General features: G+C 48.0%; 1 protein-coding gene across 1 annotated transcript in view; it reads left to right on the top strand.

The window, feature by feature from the left end:
* Positions 1 to 16,527, top strand: part of DNAH17 (dynein axonemal heavy chain 17) — a 150,931-nt gene that overhangs the window by 15,695 nt on the left and 118,709 nt on the right. The window contains exons 13-18 of the mRNA XM_077973073.1: positions 716 to 911; positions 3,312 to 3,458; positions 5,242 to 5,350; positions 6,447 to 6,550; positions 12,585 to 12,725; positions 15,869 to 16,012. Of these exons, the coding sequence (XP_077829199.1) occupies positions 716 to 911; positions 3,312 to 3,458; positions 5,242 to 5,350; positions 6,447 to 6,550; positions 12,585 to 12,725; positions 15,869 to 16,012 (841 nt within the window). The remainder of the gene's footprint in view (positions 1 to 715; positions 912 to 3,311; positions 3,459 to 5,241; positions 5,351 to 6,446; positions 6,551 to 12,584; positions 12,726 to 15,868; positions 16,013 to 16,527) is intronic.

Raw genomic sequence — 16,527 nt, 5'->3', positions numbered from 1 at the left:
GAGCGAGAGGGACTTTCCCAGCCCTGAGCCGGACCACCCTGCTGTCGACCAGACCATCACCTCCCAGAGCAAAAGCCCAGAAGAGACCCTGTCGGGTCCTCCCTCCTCCCCTGAATGTCTTCTCGGTGGGAGTGCTCAGGGGGAAGCTGGCTGGTCCCCACCCTTGCCCACCAGCCTGGTAGACATGAAGACCACCCGGCAGGAACAGGCAGAGGCTGTGTGTGCAGTCGGCTGAGCCACTGTTGCATGAACTTGGCCGAGGCTCCCAGACAGCCAGGGCCAGTAGAGGCTTCATGGTGGACGCAGGGACTGCTGCAGGGGAGGCCCGGCTGGAGGTCTTGGCCTGGGGAGGCCGATGCAGCTGACCGGGCAGGGGGGAGGCTTTTATGCAGTCGTGTGGGGGGCATATTTGCTTTCATCTGTTTGACCCCAGGTTGGAAGGGAGAATGAAAGTTGGAGAGGGGCTGGCAGTCGGGAGCTGGTTGCTGCATGGGTTCTCTTTTGGCCTCCTGGGCCAGTGGCTGCAGACTGCAGGTCCGAGTTCCGTTTGAACATTTGGTCTGGCCACTGCTTGTTTGCATATTCAGTCTGTGAGCCTTGAGTAAACGGGTGGCTGGCCACTTCGGCACCCCGGATCAGGCAACAGCAATGGGACACATCGAAGAGACCCCACAGGAGATGTCCATGGGGCCTCACCTTCCCACTCTGATTCCAGGGTCATGTCTGGAGCAGAGGCCAAGTTGATTTATCAGAAGTATGACGAGATGATGGAGCTGCTGGGGTCCCACCGCGAGAAGATCTACCAGCAGTGGGTGGCGGGCGTGGACCAGGACTGCCACTTCAACCTGGGGCAGCCGCTAATTCTGCGGGACGCCTCCAACAACCTCATCCACGTCAACTTCAGCAAAGCGGTGGGTGCCAGGAGTGGGGACCCGTCAAAGGCTCCTTGGGAGCTGGGGGCAGGGCCTGCCAAGGTTCCCTCAGCGCGGATTCCTGGAGGTCGATGTTTATATCACAGTTAGCCTAAAGCTTCACTTGTTAAGTATGTCCAAGGTATATTTAAGACATGAGGCAAAGCAGAAGCAATTTTGAGAGTAGCTTCAACGAGTATCTTCTTGAAAGCGTTCGTGTGATCCCAAGAAGAAACATCAATCTGAAATTGGAAGGAAGAAAAGTATTTGCCGAATCTATACAAATGCGCTGGCTGGTCGAGGCAGGCACACTGGGGAGAATTCACACTCGTGGGCTTTGGGATGTGGGTTCCATGGCTAAAACCCAGGAAGTTCAGAAGAACAGAGACGGAACCCAATTCCTACAGTCACAGCCCCAGAGCTGCCCAACCTACACGCAGCAAGGCAGGGAAACCAGAGATGCGGCTCTTCCTTGGAAATCTTCCCATTCACTAACATTGATTCTTTCATTCACTGAATGCTTACTGAGTACCTACTATGTGTGTGTGCTTGGGATAAATGAGTGAGCCAGAGATTCAGAGATCTGTCTGTCCTGCCCTCCTGGAGCCGACTCCCGGCAGGAGGGCGGGGAGGATGATCAGTTAGCATTCACGAGGGAGTCAAGCATGTGATACTGTAGAAGGTGCAATAGGTTCCACAGAAGGAAGAGCAGGAAGGGCAGGTTAAGAAGATCAATAGAGCTGGTGGAAGGGGCAGGTGCAAGTTTAGATGTGAGCAGAGACTTGTGGGAGGTCAGAGTGCCACTGAGCAGAGATGGAAGGGACAGCCTTGCAGCAGAGCACACAGCTAAAGGCCAGGGGGCATGAGAGCCTGGTGAGGTCCAGGAGCAGCAAGGCGGCCAGTGGGGCAGGGGAGTGGGCAAAGGGGAGGTCGTAGGAGAAGAGGTGAGAGTGATGAGGAAGGGCCCCATGGGCCACAGAGGGACTTGGGGCTTGGTTTGAGCAAGATGGCAGCCCCTGCAGGGTTTCAGGCAGAGGAGTGCTGTGATTAGATTTCTACTTGTAAAGGACCCTTCTCCACGCTGTGAGGTGTGTAGATTGAAGGGAGCTGGGGCTGGGGGAAATTGTAGGAAAATCAGGAGCCTGTTGCCACAATCCAGGCAAGAGATGACAGCTGGGAGGTGGTGGCTGGAACCAGAGTGGCAGCAGTGAAGGTGGTGGTGAGCTTCTGGACTTGATCATAGTGCCATGGAGACTCCTAGTGGGTTGGAAATGGGGCACGATTGGAAGAGGGGAGTCAATCCCAGTGTTTTGGGGTCAGGTGAGTAGACGGGTAAAATTGCCATCAGCCAAGAGGGCAGGTGGGGCAGGCCACAGGGGAAGATGGGCTGCTCTGCTTTGGCCTTGTTGGGTGTGAGATGTCACCTGGACATCCAAACAGAGGAGCTGAGTAGGCGGGTGGATACAGAAGTCTGGAAGTCACGAGAGAGGCTGGGGTTGGAGATATAAATGTGGGAGCCACCCACACAGAGATGGTACTTGTAGCCGTGACACTGGATGGCATCACACCTCATTCAGTGGAGATGACAAACAAATGAGCTGGCTGGTCAAGGCAGCTATGATGTTGGATGAAATCACACCTCATTCAACTGAGAGTAAATTGAGAAGGACCAAGCTCTATGGCTCCCCATCATGGACATCTTGAGATTATCAAAAAAGACTAATAATGGTGACCAGGAATATGTGGTGTCCTGGAAACCAGGAGGACACTGTGTGCCCAGGAGGAAAGAGTGCCAGCTGCTGGGGATCCCATGAGATGAGGCCTGTGATGTGACCAGGGGTTTCAGCAACATGGAGCTTATCTCAACTTTGAGAATAGCTTTGTGGCCAGAAGCACTGTTGGAAGGGAGGTCCCTGTTGTTGATCTCTTGGGTCATAACCAGGTGAAAGGAGAGAGAAAAGGGAAGGTTAGATCCTAGGGAGGACACAAGTGAAGACCCGAAGTCTTACCCCAAACCTCCTGGGGGTAGTAGGTTGGAGAAGACAGAGATAAGAAAATTAGGATGATGTCAGCCTCCCATGGTGATGATGAGGTCATCCACCCATGGTGACAACGATGATGTCATCCACCTGCGACGATGGTGTCATCCACCTGTGAGGATGATGTCATCCACGAGGGTGACCTCATCCACCCATGAGGATGATGTCAGTGCTTTCTGTCTCAGGATCAGCCAACAGGGTGAAAACGTCCTGGTCCTGCCAGCAACCACTGCCTCTCACCAACTTTGAGATCCCCCAGGCTGTCAAAACATCCCAGGACAGATGCTCATTTCTGTTGCTTGAACACGGCACTGTTGACATGACCTGCTGACATATTCTTTGATCTTCACTTGTCATTCAGTTGGTGGCAGTTCTGAGAGAGGTCAAGTATTTGAATTTCCAGCAACAGAAAGATATTCCAGACAGTGCAGAGAGTCTGTTCTCAGAGAACGAAACTTTCCGGAAGTTTGTGGGCAACCTGGAGCTGATCGTTGGCTGGTATAATGAGGTGAGCTGGTGCTCCCGATGCAGCTTGGTTTTCTTCTGGTTTTTTGTCAAGTTTCCGTTTTTGTGTTTCAGAGATGTGGCTCTTCCTGGGAAATCTTCCCATTCACTCAAATTCATTCTTTCATTCACTGCATACTTACTGAATACCTGCTATGTGTATGTGCTTGGGATAAATGAGTGAGCCAGAGAGTCAGAGATCTCTGTCCTGCCCTCCTGTTCTGTTCCACTTGGAGATCTTACACCAGCATTTGTCATCACCCAACAACTGCTGATGTAAGATCTCCAAGTGGAACAGAATTAAATGAGTGTGTTTTAATATTCAAACATGGTTCAAGCCAGTCTTCATTATTCATGCAAATAGCAGCAGCAAAGATAGTGGTGACTCAGAACAGCTGGTGATGGATATCTTATTCCCACTGGGCTTTGGTTTATGTTACATGATTTTTATTTATTTGGAGACAGTCTCACACTGTCACCCAGGCTGGAGTGCAGTGGCGTAATCTCGGCTCACTACAACCTCTGCCTCCCAAGTTCAAGCGATGCTCCTGGCTCAGCCTCCTGAGTAGCTGGGACTACAGGCATGTACCATCACTCCTAGCTATTTTTTTCTATTTAAATAGAAAAAAAGATTTTGAGCTTTAGATTTATGACCAAGGGAAAAGGTCTGAGCCCAGAAATGCTCAGTGATCCACATATATTTCTTTGGCTTAGAATCATAAAAAGATACCAAATATAGAAACTTTGGGATTATATACCGAGGATTTATATATTAAAAGTAATGGCAAAGACGGCAGTTACTTTTGAACCAACATATACACGGTTGATTCTCAACTAGCTATGGTATGGGCTAGAAAGAGGAATACTATAACATAAAAACAGTAGCTGTGTACATAAATCCTCAGTGATAAAAGTCATTCTAAAAGTTGGAGTGTACTGAAATATGATTTCCAAACAGAAACATGAATCATCATTGGCTCGGTTAGGGTAGTAGGCTGTTATGATATTGCTATAAAGAAATACTTGATACCTGTAATCCTAGCACTTGGGGAGGCCAAGGCGGGTGGATCACCTGAGGTCAGGAGTTCAAGACCAGCCTGGCCAACACAGTGGAACCCCCGTGTCTACTAAAAATGCAAATATTAGCTGGGTGTGGTGGTGGGTGCCTGTAGTCCCAGCTACTGGGGAGACTGAGGCAGGAGAATCGCTTGAGCCCGGGAGGTGGAGGTTGCAGTGAGCCAAGATCACGCCACTGTACTCCAGCCTGGGCAACAGAGCAAGACTCCATCTCAAAAAAAAACCCAAAGCCTGAGACTGGGCAATTTGTGAAGAAAACAGGTTGAATTGGTTCATGGCTCTGCAGGCTGTACAGGAAGCATAGTGGCTTCTGCTTCCGGGGGGGAACCTCAGGAAACTTGGAATCATGGTGGAAGGTAAAGGGGAAGCAGCCACGTCACCTGGCAGGAGGTGGGATAAAGAGAGAAGTGGGGGAGGTGCTATACCTGTTTAAAAACCAGATTGCACGAGAATTCATTCACTGTCCCAAGAACGGCATCGAGGGGATGGTGCTAAACCATTCATGAGATCATCGTCCCCATGATCCAGTCTTCTCCCACTAGGCCCCACCTCCAACACTGGGGATTATAATTCAACATGAGGCCTGAGTGGCAACACAGATCCAAACACAGATCCAAACCGTATTGGTGTTGAGGAATAAAAGTCCTTCCCAGAGAACAATTTAAAATCTGGTTGGACTGGGAACAAAACCTGTAACCTCTGTTTTGCAGATAAAAACTACAGTGAAGGCAGTAGAATTTCTACTAATAAAGTCAGAATTGGAAGCAATCGATGTCAAATTACTGAGTGCTGAAACGACATTATTCTGGAACGGCGAAGGTACGGAGGCCACATTCCTCCCACCTTGGGTTAAACTTGGGGGTCCAACCTGCCCAGCATCTGTCCTCAAACACCACTGGAGTGGCCACTTCTGCCTCCTGGCTGCATGGATCTGCTTTAACTGCAAGGGGGCTAGAAGATAGTCACCTCCACCTGCTTGCCCAGGCCAAAAATAACAAAAAAAACAAACAAACCAAAAAAAAAAAAAAAAAGAAAAAGCCTATCTGTGTCCCTTACAAATGGAATCCAGTGAAGAGTCCCTGGGAACTGCCAAGGGGTTCCAAGGTTCCCAAACTGGGTTTGCTGGAGGCCCGGTTTCTACTGTTAGTTTATCAAGCATGCACAGAGCATGCACAGCTGGTGAGCAAAGCCAGTGCACATCTTGGTTAACTCAGGGCAGACGTCAAGAAAGTAGAAAGAAGTGTAGTCACAAGTCCCCTCCTTCCCTTCATTCTACCACTGGACGAGGCAGGAGGCCCCCGACCCCCTGGCCCCATCTCTGACGCTCCCAGAGGTGGAAGCTTTTAACGTGAGGAGTCTGGGGCTCCTACGTGGGGTGAAGGCTCCACATATTCTCCAAACCCTGTGTCTAAAGGGACACTATATTCGTGATTCCTTGGCATTTCATTTCAGAGAACACGCAACGATTTCTTCTGGGAATCACGTTCCAGAATAGGAGGAGTGTTTTCCCAGGGCTATCTCGTAGTGATGAGTGTTAAGCCAACCCAAGAAAAGTTTTCATCCTGCTGAATTGCTCTTTTCTTTTTTTTTCTGAGACGGAGTCTCACTCTGTCACCAGGCTGGAGTGCGGTGACACGATCTCGGCTCACTGCAACCTCTGCCTCCCGGGTTCAAGCGATTCTCCTGCCTCAGCCTCCCAAGTAGCTGGGATTACAGACACCTGCCACCACGCCCGGCTAATTTTTTGTATTTTTAGTAAAGACAGCATTTCACCATGCTGGCCAGGCTAGTCTCGAATTCCTGACCTCGTGATTTGCCCGTCTTGGCCTCCCAAAGTGCTGAGATCACAGGCGTGAGCCACCGCGCCCAGCCTGAATCGTTCATTTCGTAAGATTCCTTTACACTTCCATTTTAGGTGTGTTTCAATACATTCAAGAGGTACGAGAAATTCTGCACAACTTGCAGAACAGGATGCAAAAGGCAAAACAAAATATAGAAGGAATTTCACAGGCTATGAAGGTAAGCAAGGGGCAGAGCACAGAGCGGGGCTTTGTGGGGGCCTGGGGCTGCCCTGGGGCAAACCAGCCTGCATAGAGGCCCATGGAAAATGCTGTGATGTGCGGGGGGCAGTGGGAGCTGCCATGCAGTGCTCTCCACCGGTAGGATGATATCAGAGTGGTCCCAGGGCAGAAAGAGCCCAGTTGCTCAGTGGAATTCAGTTCTCCATTCTGCCCTGAGCTCTGCAAGGCCCCCACTGTGTGCCAGGCCAGCGCCAGTAGCAAGGGGTGGAAAGAGATCTGCCAAGACTCACGCCAGTGGGAGGAAGCCCATTGCCCAGTACAGAAGCAGTACCGTTCTAACTCAAGTTCCTTCCAGAGCACTGGGGGAAATCCTTCATTAGTCTTCTGGGTGGTCCGGTCGGTCAGTGATGCTCTAATGTGCAAAAACACTTACAGCAATATATCCAAAAGGAAGTTTTAAGGAACGTCTCCTCTTGTTAATTTGCAGTGTCTACTCTGCAACTCTATTTCTTTTCTTTTTTGTTTTTTCTTTGAGACAGAGTTTCACTCTGTTGCAGCTGGAGTGCAGTGGCATGATCTTGGCTCACTGCAACTCTGCCTCCTGGGTTCTAGTGACTCTTAGTGTCTCAGCTTCCCCAGTAGCTAGGACTACAAGTGTGTGCCACCACGCTCAGCTAATTTTTTGCATTTTTAGTAGAGATGCGGTTCCGCCATGTAGCCCAGGCTGATCTTGAACTCCTGAGCTCAGGCAATTTGTCTGCCTTGGCCTCCCAAAGTGCTAAGATTACAGGTGTGAGCTTCTGCACCTGGTTAACCCTATTTTATTTTTAAATGATCATGTTTAAGCTATATTTCTCTATCAACATATCAAAACTACATCATCATGATGCCCCACCCACCCTGCTCCGTTTAACCAGCCGCTACAACTGGACTTCAGATTACATAGCATTCCACCATTTCCCTCCCCAACCTCTCCACAAACCCTTGAGTAGAGATCATTTAGAATTTCTGAGAAAAACAAGCCATTGGAAAAGAAAATGGTTCAAACTCAGTCCATCAGACCTGGAATAAATAATTTCTTTTGGAGTTTATACATTGTCAGGCTGTGCCCTTAGCACTCAGGTGAACAGCAAAGGGGTGAGGACCAAAAGGAGGTTGTTCAAAGATTATGCAGCATTTGAGAGGAGGAAGTCATTTGGTATCTCAGAAAAACACAGACCTATTGAAGCCATTCAGTTAGTAAACCTAAGACTTTTTTTCTTAAATTAAAAAGGCCGTGACATCTATGAAATAACAACAGAATGAGAAGAACAGAATGAGAGGAAAGCAGAGAAGTGAAAGGACATGGCTAAGAAAATCAAAACTGCAAAAGAATTAAAATATACTGAAGCACCAGTTAGACTAGAACTGGTGCTGTGTGACAGTAGATATATTAAATAGAGGACAATTTTAGGAAATTGCTAATATGCAAAGGGAAATAACAATAGATAATGTGTAAGATGGAGAGGAATAACATAAAAATCATAGTTGTGACTAAAGAAATAATAGGCTGGGCATGGTGGCTCACACCTGTAATCCCAGCACTGTGGGAGGCCAAGGTGGGCGGATCACTTGAGGTCAGGAGTTCTAGACCAACCTGGCCAACATGGTGAAACCCTGTCTCTACTAAAAATACAAAAAGGAGCCAGGTGTGGTGGTGTGCACCTATGATCCCAGCTACTAGAGAGGTTGAGGCAGGAGAATTGCTTGAACCTGGGAGGCGGAGGTTGCGGTGAGCTGAGGTCATACCACTGTACTCCAGCCTGGGCGACAGAGCGAGACTCTGTCTCAAAAAAAAAAAAAAAAAAAAAAAGGTAGACATATTCTGACCATAATTTTAAATCTCAAGGGTACAGAACAATCTTCTGTATGTTTCTACCAAGCAGGTAGCCTTTTGACTTTACATAGATTTCCAGAACATGACGAAAATAGCCAGTCTTGAGAAAGGCTCCTGACAATTATCTGTGAATGCAATAGTAAAGTCATCCTCACACGTGCAGGGGCTTGGAAAATTACCATTTAGGTACCCTTCCTGAGAAACCTATTCCAGAATGTATTCCAGGACACCAATAGATCAACCATATTCTAGAGTACCAAGGAGAGAATTAACATTTAAATAAGACTAGCAATGAGCTTGGAACCAATTAAATATAAAGAGAGAAGTATATAAAGAGATAAATATGGTTGTGAAAGGTTACATTCCAAAGTCAAAAACAATACTTGTAGAAAAATATAAATGGTAGAAACCATATCCATGGTGATAAATGTGATCAATAATTGGAAGTTAGGAGGACGAAAAAAGGTAGGACAGGGAAGTTAACCATATCCTAAATTCCTAAACATGGGTAATGGGAATCAAAAGCAATTTTTCCTTTTTTTTTTTTTTGAGATGCAGTCTTGCTCCGTCACCTGGGCTGGAGTGCAATGGCACAATCTCGGCTCACTGCAACCTCTGCCTCCCAGGTTCAAGCGATTCTCCTGCCTCAGCCACCCGAGTAGCTGGGATTACAGGCATGCGCCACCACACCTGGCTAATTTTTGTATTTTTAGTAGAGATGGGGCTTCACCATGTTGGTGAGGCAGGTCTCAAATTCCTGGCCTCAGATGATCCATCCGCCTTGGTCTGCCAAAGTGCTGAGATTACAGGCGTGAGTCAGCACTCCCAGCTGCAATTTTTATTTCCAAAATTAGAGAAATATTTAAAAGATAGCTTTAATAAACTTAATGGCAAGTACTAGTGGAATTATAAAGAGGATTTCTCCTATCCAAATCACTAAAGAATATAAAAGCAAATAAGCTATAGTTTTTAAAGCAAAATACCACAACAAACGGAAACAGAAAGCAGAAAGGATAAGACATGATAACAAAGGGCAAACATTAGTTATAGTATATATAAATTATTTAAAAGCAAAATGTTTAGATTCGATTGTTTAAAAATGTAATTATATGCCACTTCCAAGAGATACCTAAAGCAAAATGGAAAGGTTGAAGACAAAATGATTGACAAGTAGGTGAAACCATATGAAACTTCCAATAATTGACCATTTTTGACCTTTAAAAGATGGCAGTTCTCACAGCTAAGCACAATGGCTTATCCCTCCAGTCCAAGCACAATGGCTCATGCCTGTAGTCCAAGCACTTTGGGAAGCCGAAGCAGGAGGATTGCTTGAACCCAGGGCCTTCCTATGTTGCTCAGGCTGGGCAATGCCTGTGGTCCCAGCTATTCTGGAGGCTGAGGTGGGAGGATCACTTGAGCCTGGGAGGTTGAGGCTGTATGAGCTGACATTGTGCCACTGCACTCCAGCCTGAGTGACAGAGCAAGACCTTGTTTCTAAGAAAGAAAAAAGCAATTTCAAATGACAGTCTTATTCACAGACATATATAGATCCTTGCATACATACATACACATATACAACAAAATATTAATCAGCAAAGAGCAACTCGGGGCAAAAATACATAGTTAGCTAAACATATATGATCAAGTAAAATTTATATAAAAGTTATAGTTGTCCTAAAATATTGTGTTCCCAATGAGAGTATGGTTAATATATCTAGGCCGGGCGTGGTGGCTCAAGCCTGTAGTCCCAGCACTTTGGGAGGCCGAGACGGGCGGATCACGAGGTCAGGAGATCAAGACCATCCTGGCTAACCCGGTGAAACCCCGTCCCTACTAAAAAATACAAAAAACTAGCCGGGCAAGGTGGCGGGCGCCTGTAGTCCCAGCTACTCGGGTGGCTGAGGCAGGAGAATGGCGTGAACCCGGGAGGCGGAGCTTGCAGTGAGCTGAGATCCAGCCATTGCACTCCAGCCTGGGCAACAGAGCGAGACTCCGTCTCAAAAAAAAAAAAAAAAAAAAAAATATATATATATATATATATATATATATATATATCTGTGTGTGTGTGTGTGTATATATAAATAAAGGCAAAATCTATTAGAAGAACTGAAAAATGGGCAGAATGCAAATGTAATGGGAAGCCTAACACAGTGTTATTATACTGCCATGGACTGCACGTTTGTGACTCCCAAACATTCCTCTGTGGAAGCCCTAATCCCACTGTGGTGGGTCTTGGAGACATGGCCCTGGGGAAGCAGTTAGAACATGAGAATAGAGACATCATGAAGGCGATTGTGCCCTTATAGCAACAGGCACGAGAGAACTCACTCTGCCCCTCCGCCATGTGAGGACACAGCAAGAAGGCGGCCGTCGCCATCTGCACACCAGGAAGAGAGCCCTCAGCTGGAACCAAACATGCCAGCACCTTGATCTCAGACTTCTAACCTCCAAACCTGAGAGAAATGTCTGTTGCTTAAGCCCCCTAGGATATGGTATTTTGGTTATAGTAATCCAAGCCGACTAAAACATACACAATACGTGTTTTTTCTGACCATGAAGCAATAAAACTGCTAATGAAAAAACGGAAATCCTTCTAACAAGGTAAACACAGAGGCTTAATCATATCATTTACGTTCACACAAAAGCGTCAGTAGAAAAACTAAAAGTAGTCACATAAATAGCAAATACTGGACAGAGGAGGGACGTGGGTAATCTAGTCTTCATTGTTCGGAGTCACAGAAACAGTTAGAAATGGCTGAATCGATGTAGAGTCTGTAAATGATCAGAGTGACAGAGGCAGCCGTGAGAAGAAGGAAAGCTGAGGTTCCCTCATGTTTCCAGCTGGGAGATGGGATGGAGGATAGGGAGACATGGGTCAAAGACCTTTTTTTTTTTTTTTGTCAAAAACTTTTATTAGGTGTTTTGTTACCATATATGTATCACTGTAATGCAGATGTATAGGGAAAACAAAATCTTTTTTTTTTTTTTGAGACGGAGTCTCGCTGTGTCTCCCAGGCTGGAGTGCAGTGGCGTGATCTCGGCTCACTGCAAGCTCCGCCTCCCGGGTTCACGCCATTCTCCTGCCTCAGCCTCCCAAGTAGCTGAGACTACAGGCGCCCGCCACCACGCCTGGCTAGTTTTTTGTATTTTTAGTAGAGACAGGGTTTCACCATGTTAGCCAGGATAGTCTCGATCTCCTGACCTCGTGATCCACCCGCCTCGGCCTCCCAAAGTGCTGGGATTACAGGCTTGAGCCACCGCGCCCGGCCGGGAAAACAAAATCTAATGACAGATAACAGTAAAGTCCAAATCATAATTACAGGTGGCCACCACCTTTTTTTTTTTTTTTTTTTTTTTGAGACAGAGTCTCTGTCACCCAGGCTGGAGTACAGTGGCGTGATCTTGGCTCACTGCAAGCTCCGCCTCCCAGGCTCACGCCATTCTCCTGCCTCAGCCTCACAAGTAGCTGGGACTACAGGCGCCCGCCACCACGCCTGGCTAATTTTTTGTATTTTTAGTAGAGACGGGGTTTCACTGTGTTAGCCAGGATGGTCTCGATCTCCTGACCTCGTGATCCTCCTGCCTCGGCCTCCCAAAGTGCTGGGATTACAGGCGTGAGCCGCTGCGCCCGGCCAAGTGGCCACCACCCTTGTGGTAGAACTCCTACTTGCAGGGGAGCCAGGGTCCTGACCCTACTCTCTACCCTTTCCCACCCCTGTCGGCAGGTCAGTGGCCCCCACAAAAGGGACTTACTCCCACCTGGCCCTCCATTTGCAGCTGTGGACGATCCACCCAGCATTGACCACACTTTCCTTGACCCTCAGGTCCTTCCGAAAAAAGAGAATTAGATGAATTTAGATGCTCCTTTCCTGAGAGTGACCCCATTCTGGCCCAGTTGAGTGAAACATCTCAATGGTCTCTCTCTGGTTCCCCTAGGCCCTGGTTTTGGTTTTGAGCTAAATTATTTAAGGCTCTCTGGTCAACAGTCAATGAGGCACAGGTCCTTAGTGGCCCCTAATGGGCGTGGATCATGGAGAAATAGACTCCAATCCAAGATTAGGTAGCAGTGAGGAAACACACCAAAAGCAATGCAGCAAAAGAGTGTAACCGAAAGTGGTTTCTCCAGAACAGCTTTTCTCCTGTGCTTTCCTTCCAGGACTGGTCGGCCAACCTGCTGTTTGAAAGAAAGGACAATAAGAAAGAGGCCCTGTTAGACTTGGATGGAAGAATTGCCAACCTCAGCAAGCGCTACACAGCAGTCAGGGATGCTGGCGTGAAGATCCAAGCCATGGTTGCAGTAAGGAAACACCCAGGAGGTTTTTTAAGAACCCACTTGCTTTTAGCAGGGAGGAGAGAGTAAAGGCAGAGCTGGAGATTTCATAAAAATGATTAGTGACACATTTTTAGTCGTCACTGAAGTCCGTGATCTGGCTGGATGCAGTGGCTCTCACCTGTAATCCCAGCACTTCGGGAGGCCGAATTGGGCAGATCACCTGATGTCAGGAGTTTGAGACCAGGCTGGGTAACATGGCAAAACCCCGCCTCTACTACAAATACAAAAATTAGCCAGGCATGGTGGCACATGCCTGTAATCCCAGCTACTCGGGAGGCTGAGGCAGGAGAATCGCTTGACCCTGGGAGGCAGAGGTGGCAGTGAACCAAGATCGCACCTCTGCACCCCAGCCTGGGTGAAAGAGTGAGACTCCATCTCAAAAAAAAGAAAAAGAAAAAAAATCTATGATCTTTAATCCAAGCGAGCCTTATCTTTAAGTAGCAGAGCACCCTCACTGTCTACTTCCAAGCCTGGTTCCTCTTGTGATGGGCCTGCCCTCCGCTAAGGGCACCAGAGCCCTCACCCTGCACAATGTGGGTATGGCCAAGTGACATCTTCATACTAGGTCAACAAATCTTGTCTTCCCAGGATGAGCTGCTGAGGGCGGGTACCGTGTGTTTATCGGTATCCCCCAGGGATTTCCCATCCATGGGTGGTGTGGGCAGGGAACAGTAACCTGGGAAGAGCGAGCACCATTCCAGTGTGCACAGGGTGTATCACTACCCGCACATGTGAGTGGATAGAATGTGATAATGCGTGTCTGTTTTGCTACCTAGGTTGCCGGCTGTTCCTTCTTGCCAATAGTCCCAACAGTGCATGACTCTGTGTCCCTGCCAGCCTCTTGGGAGCCCTCATAGTTGGCACATTCAGTGGGCGAATGCAAAACAGTAGACTGGCATTCCTGGGTGCTCCGTCTGGAGTCCTGACATCGTAGGGGTTTTCATGCTCTCCTCACTTGGCAGTTATTTCATCCAGCTTGCATTTTTGTTTGTCTCTGAGGAGAATGTGAAAGGTGGATCTTTGCATTGGCCTATAAAAGAGAATATTCTGCCTTGAGCTTAAAATATGGCTGGGCATAGTGGCTGACGTCAGTAATCCCAACACTTTGGGAGGCTGAGGTGGGTGAATCACTTGAGGTCAGGAGTTTGAGACCAGCCTGGCCAACATGGAGAAACCACGTCTCTACTAAAAATACAAAAATTAGCCAAGTATAGTGGCAGGCACCTGTAATCCAAGCTACTTGGGAGGCTGAGGCAGGATAATTGCTTGAACCTGGGAGGCAGAGGTTGCAGTGAACCAAGATTGCACCACTGCACTCCAGCCTGGGCGAAAAGAGTGAGACTCCATCTCAGAAAAAAAGTATTTTAGAGCAGTTTTTTGGGGGGTTTCCAGTGGATGGTGCAAATCAGTAGTGTGGACTTTAATAATGAGTCATCCCATCCAGACAGACCAGCAGGCCCCACCCAGGGGATGGGCCATTATTGGCTGTTCCTGTTGTCACATCATTGCTCTAAAGATCATCACTCCAGGAAGTGACTTGACCTAACCAGAATCGGTTTTGCCTCATTCCCATTTCCCATCCCTCCCCTCCCTGCCATGGTGCCAGAAGCTCCCTGTAAATTAAAATGCTAAACTGCAAAAATGTTACTTGTAAGAGTTAACTGATTAGCTTCTTAACTCTCTCAGAATGGTTGGAAACAGAGCATAGGAGAGAAATTTGACTTAGGATTAGGAAAGGTTCAGAGGGCAGGCGCATAGCAAGAGGGCAGGTGAGGAGGCAGGACTGGGCTGAGGCTGAGGCCAAGCACCAGGGACAGGAGCCTAAGAGGGGCAGAAGCCAGCAAACCAGCCTCTCCTGTTCCCCAACTGGGATGAGACGGCATTGCCTCTTGTGCACGACTTTGTCGCCACATATGTTTACTCTCATGACAGTCATTAGAGCCATTTCTTTTTATCTTATGCTGAAGTTATTTGAGCCCAAGTCTTCTCTCCCTTATTAGAATAGACCTGCCTGAGGGCATAGACTGAGGGAATTAATCTTTGAGTTTCCCTATAGCATTTAGTATCCTAGAGATCCATCCATCCATCCATCCATCCATCCATCCATCCATCCATCCACCCACCCACTCACACATCTATCCACCCCCTTAATCTGTCTACTCATCCACCCACCCCACCCACCCAGCCAGCCACTCACCCACCAACCCACCCCACTTATCCACCCACCATCCACTCATCCGTCTACTCACACATCTACCCACGGCATTCATCTGTCCGCCCATCCATCCACCCATCCATGCATCCATCCATCTGTCCATCTACTCACATATCTATGCACCCCATTCATCCATCTATGGACTCACACACCTACCCACCCCATTCATCTGTCTGTTCACCTACCCCACTCACTCACCCACCCAGTCACCCACCCACTCACCCATCCACCCACCCACTCACCCACCCACCCACCCACTCACCCACCCATCCACCCACTCACCCATCCACCCATCCATTCACATACCCACCCACCCACCCACTCACCCACTCACCCATCTACGAACCCCATCCATCCATCTGTCCATCCACCCACCTGACTCATCAACCCACCCCACCCACTAATCCACCCATACAACCAACCACCCACCCACCAACCCCTGCTCTGTGCCAGGCATACTGCTGAGTGCTGGGGTACAGTGTTGGAGGGGATGGTCAACCTTTGGCCTCATGAATTTGGGCATCAAAAGGGCATGCAGACCAAAGACAAAGATGGGTAAATAAAATAATTCTGAGTGGCCCTCTGAGCCATGGTGAGCATAAATAACAGGTTGCTAGAGGAAACCCAACTAGAGATGGAGGTATTCCTTTGGGAGGAAGGGACATTTGAGCTGAAATCAAAAAGATTGGAGGCCAGATCCAGCAAGAAAGTGAGGGAGCAGCCGTGCAAAGCCTTGTGTAGGAAGGAGGCCAGCACCTGCAGGATGCTCAAAGCAGCCCCGTGTGTCCGGCGTGTGAACATGAACGGGTGGTCCAGAGAGGCACTAAACAGTGTGATCGAAGAGCAGACACACCCAGTGAAGCGAGGCCCAACTGTGTGCTTCTGTTTGCAGGAAAATGCAGAACTGTTCAGGGCAGACACACTGAGTCTGCCCTGGAAGGATTATGTCATCTACATTGACGACATGGTCTTAGACGAATTTGACCAGTTCATTCGCAGATCTCTGAATTTCCTGATGGACAACATGGTTACAGATGTAAGTTATAAACATAAGGTAATATATATATATGTATATGTATTCTTATGTGTTAGAATCTATAGTTTCTAATTTCCTGATGAAAGAACAGGCTATCATTTTATAGACTTATTAAAATATACCTCAGGTGATCCACTTGACCTGGTTTTAAACCTGGAAGTCCTGCATCTCAGAATCCCCTCAGTCCCAGGCACTCAGGACCACTGGTCGCCTTAAATCTGCCATAACTTAAGTTGGCTGCAGAAAACCTCAGGAGACCTAAGAGGATGGTCCTACCTCACTGCCAGGTGAGGGAAAGTGGACACCACTGCCCCCTACTCATGTGGATTGGGGGGAGGGTCTCATGTCAGCAGCAACAGCCATTCACCTACTCAATTCTAGACTGCTGAGGAGAAGGTAAACCAGGCAGCAAAGAGGTTGTGCTGGTTAATCCCATGGAGGCATTCTCTTCATGGCAATGGCCCCTTTCCTACCTGTGTCGTCTTTTTTTTTTCTTTTTTTTTTTTTTTTTTTAA

The sequence above is a fragment of the Macaca mulatta genome, chromosome 16 (genome assembly GCF_049350105.2).
Source record: "Macaca mulatta isolate MMU2019108-1 chromosome 16, T2T-MMU8v2.0, whole genome shotgun sequence".
Taxonomy (NCBI): Eukaryota; Metazoa; Chordata; class Mammalia; order Primates; family Cercopithecidae; genus Macaca; species Macaca mulatta.
This window is presented reverse-complemented; position numbering and strand designations above follow the sequence as displayed.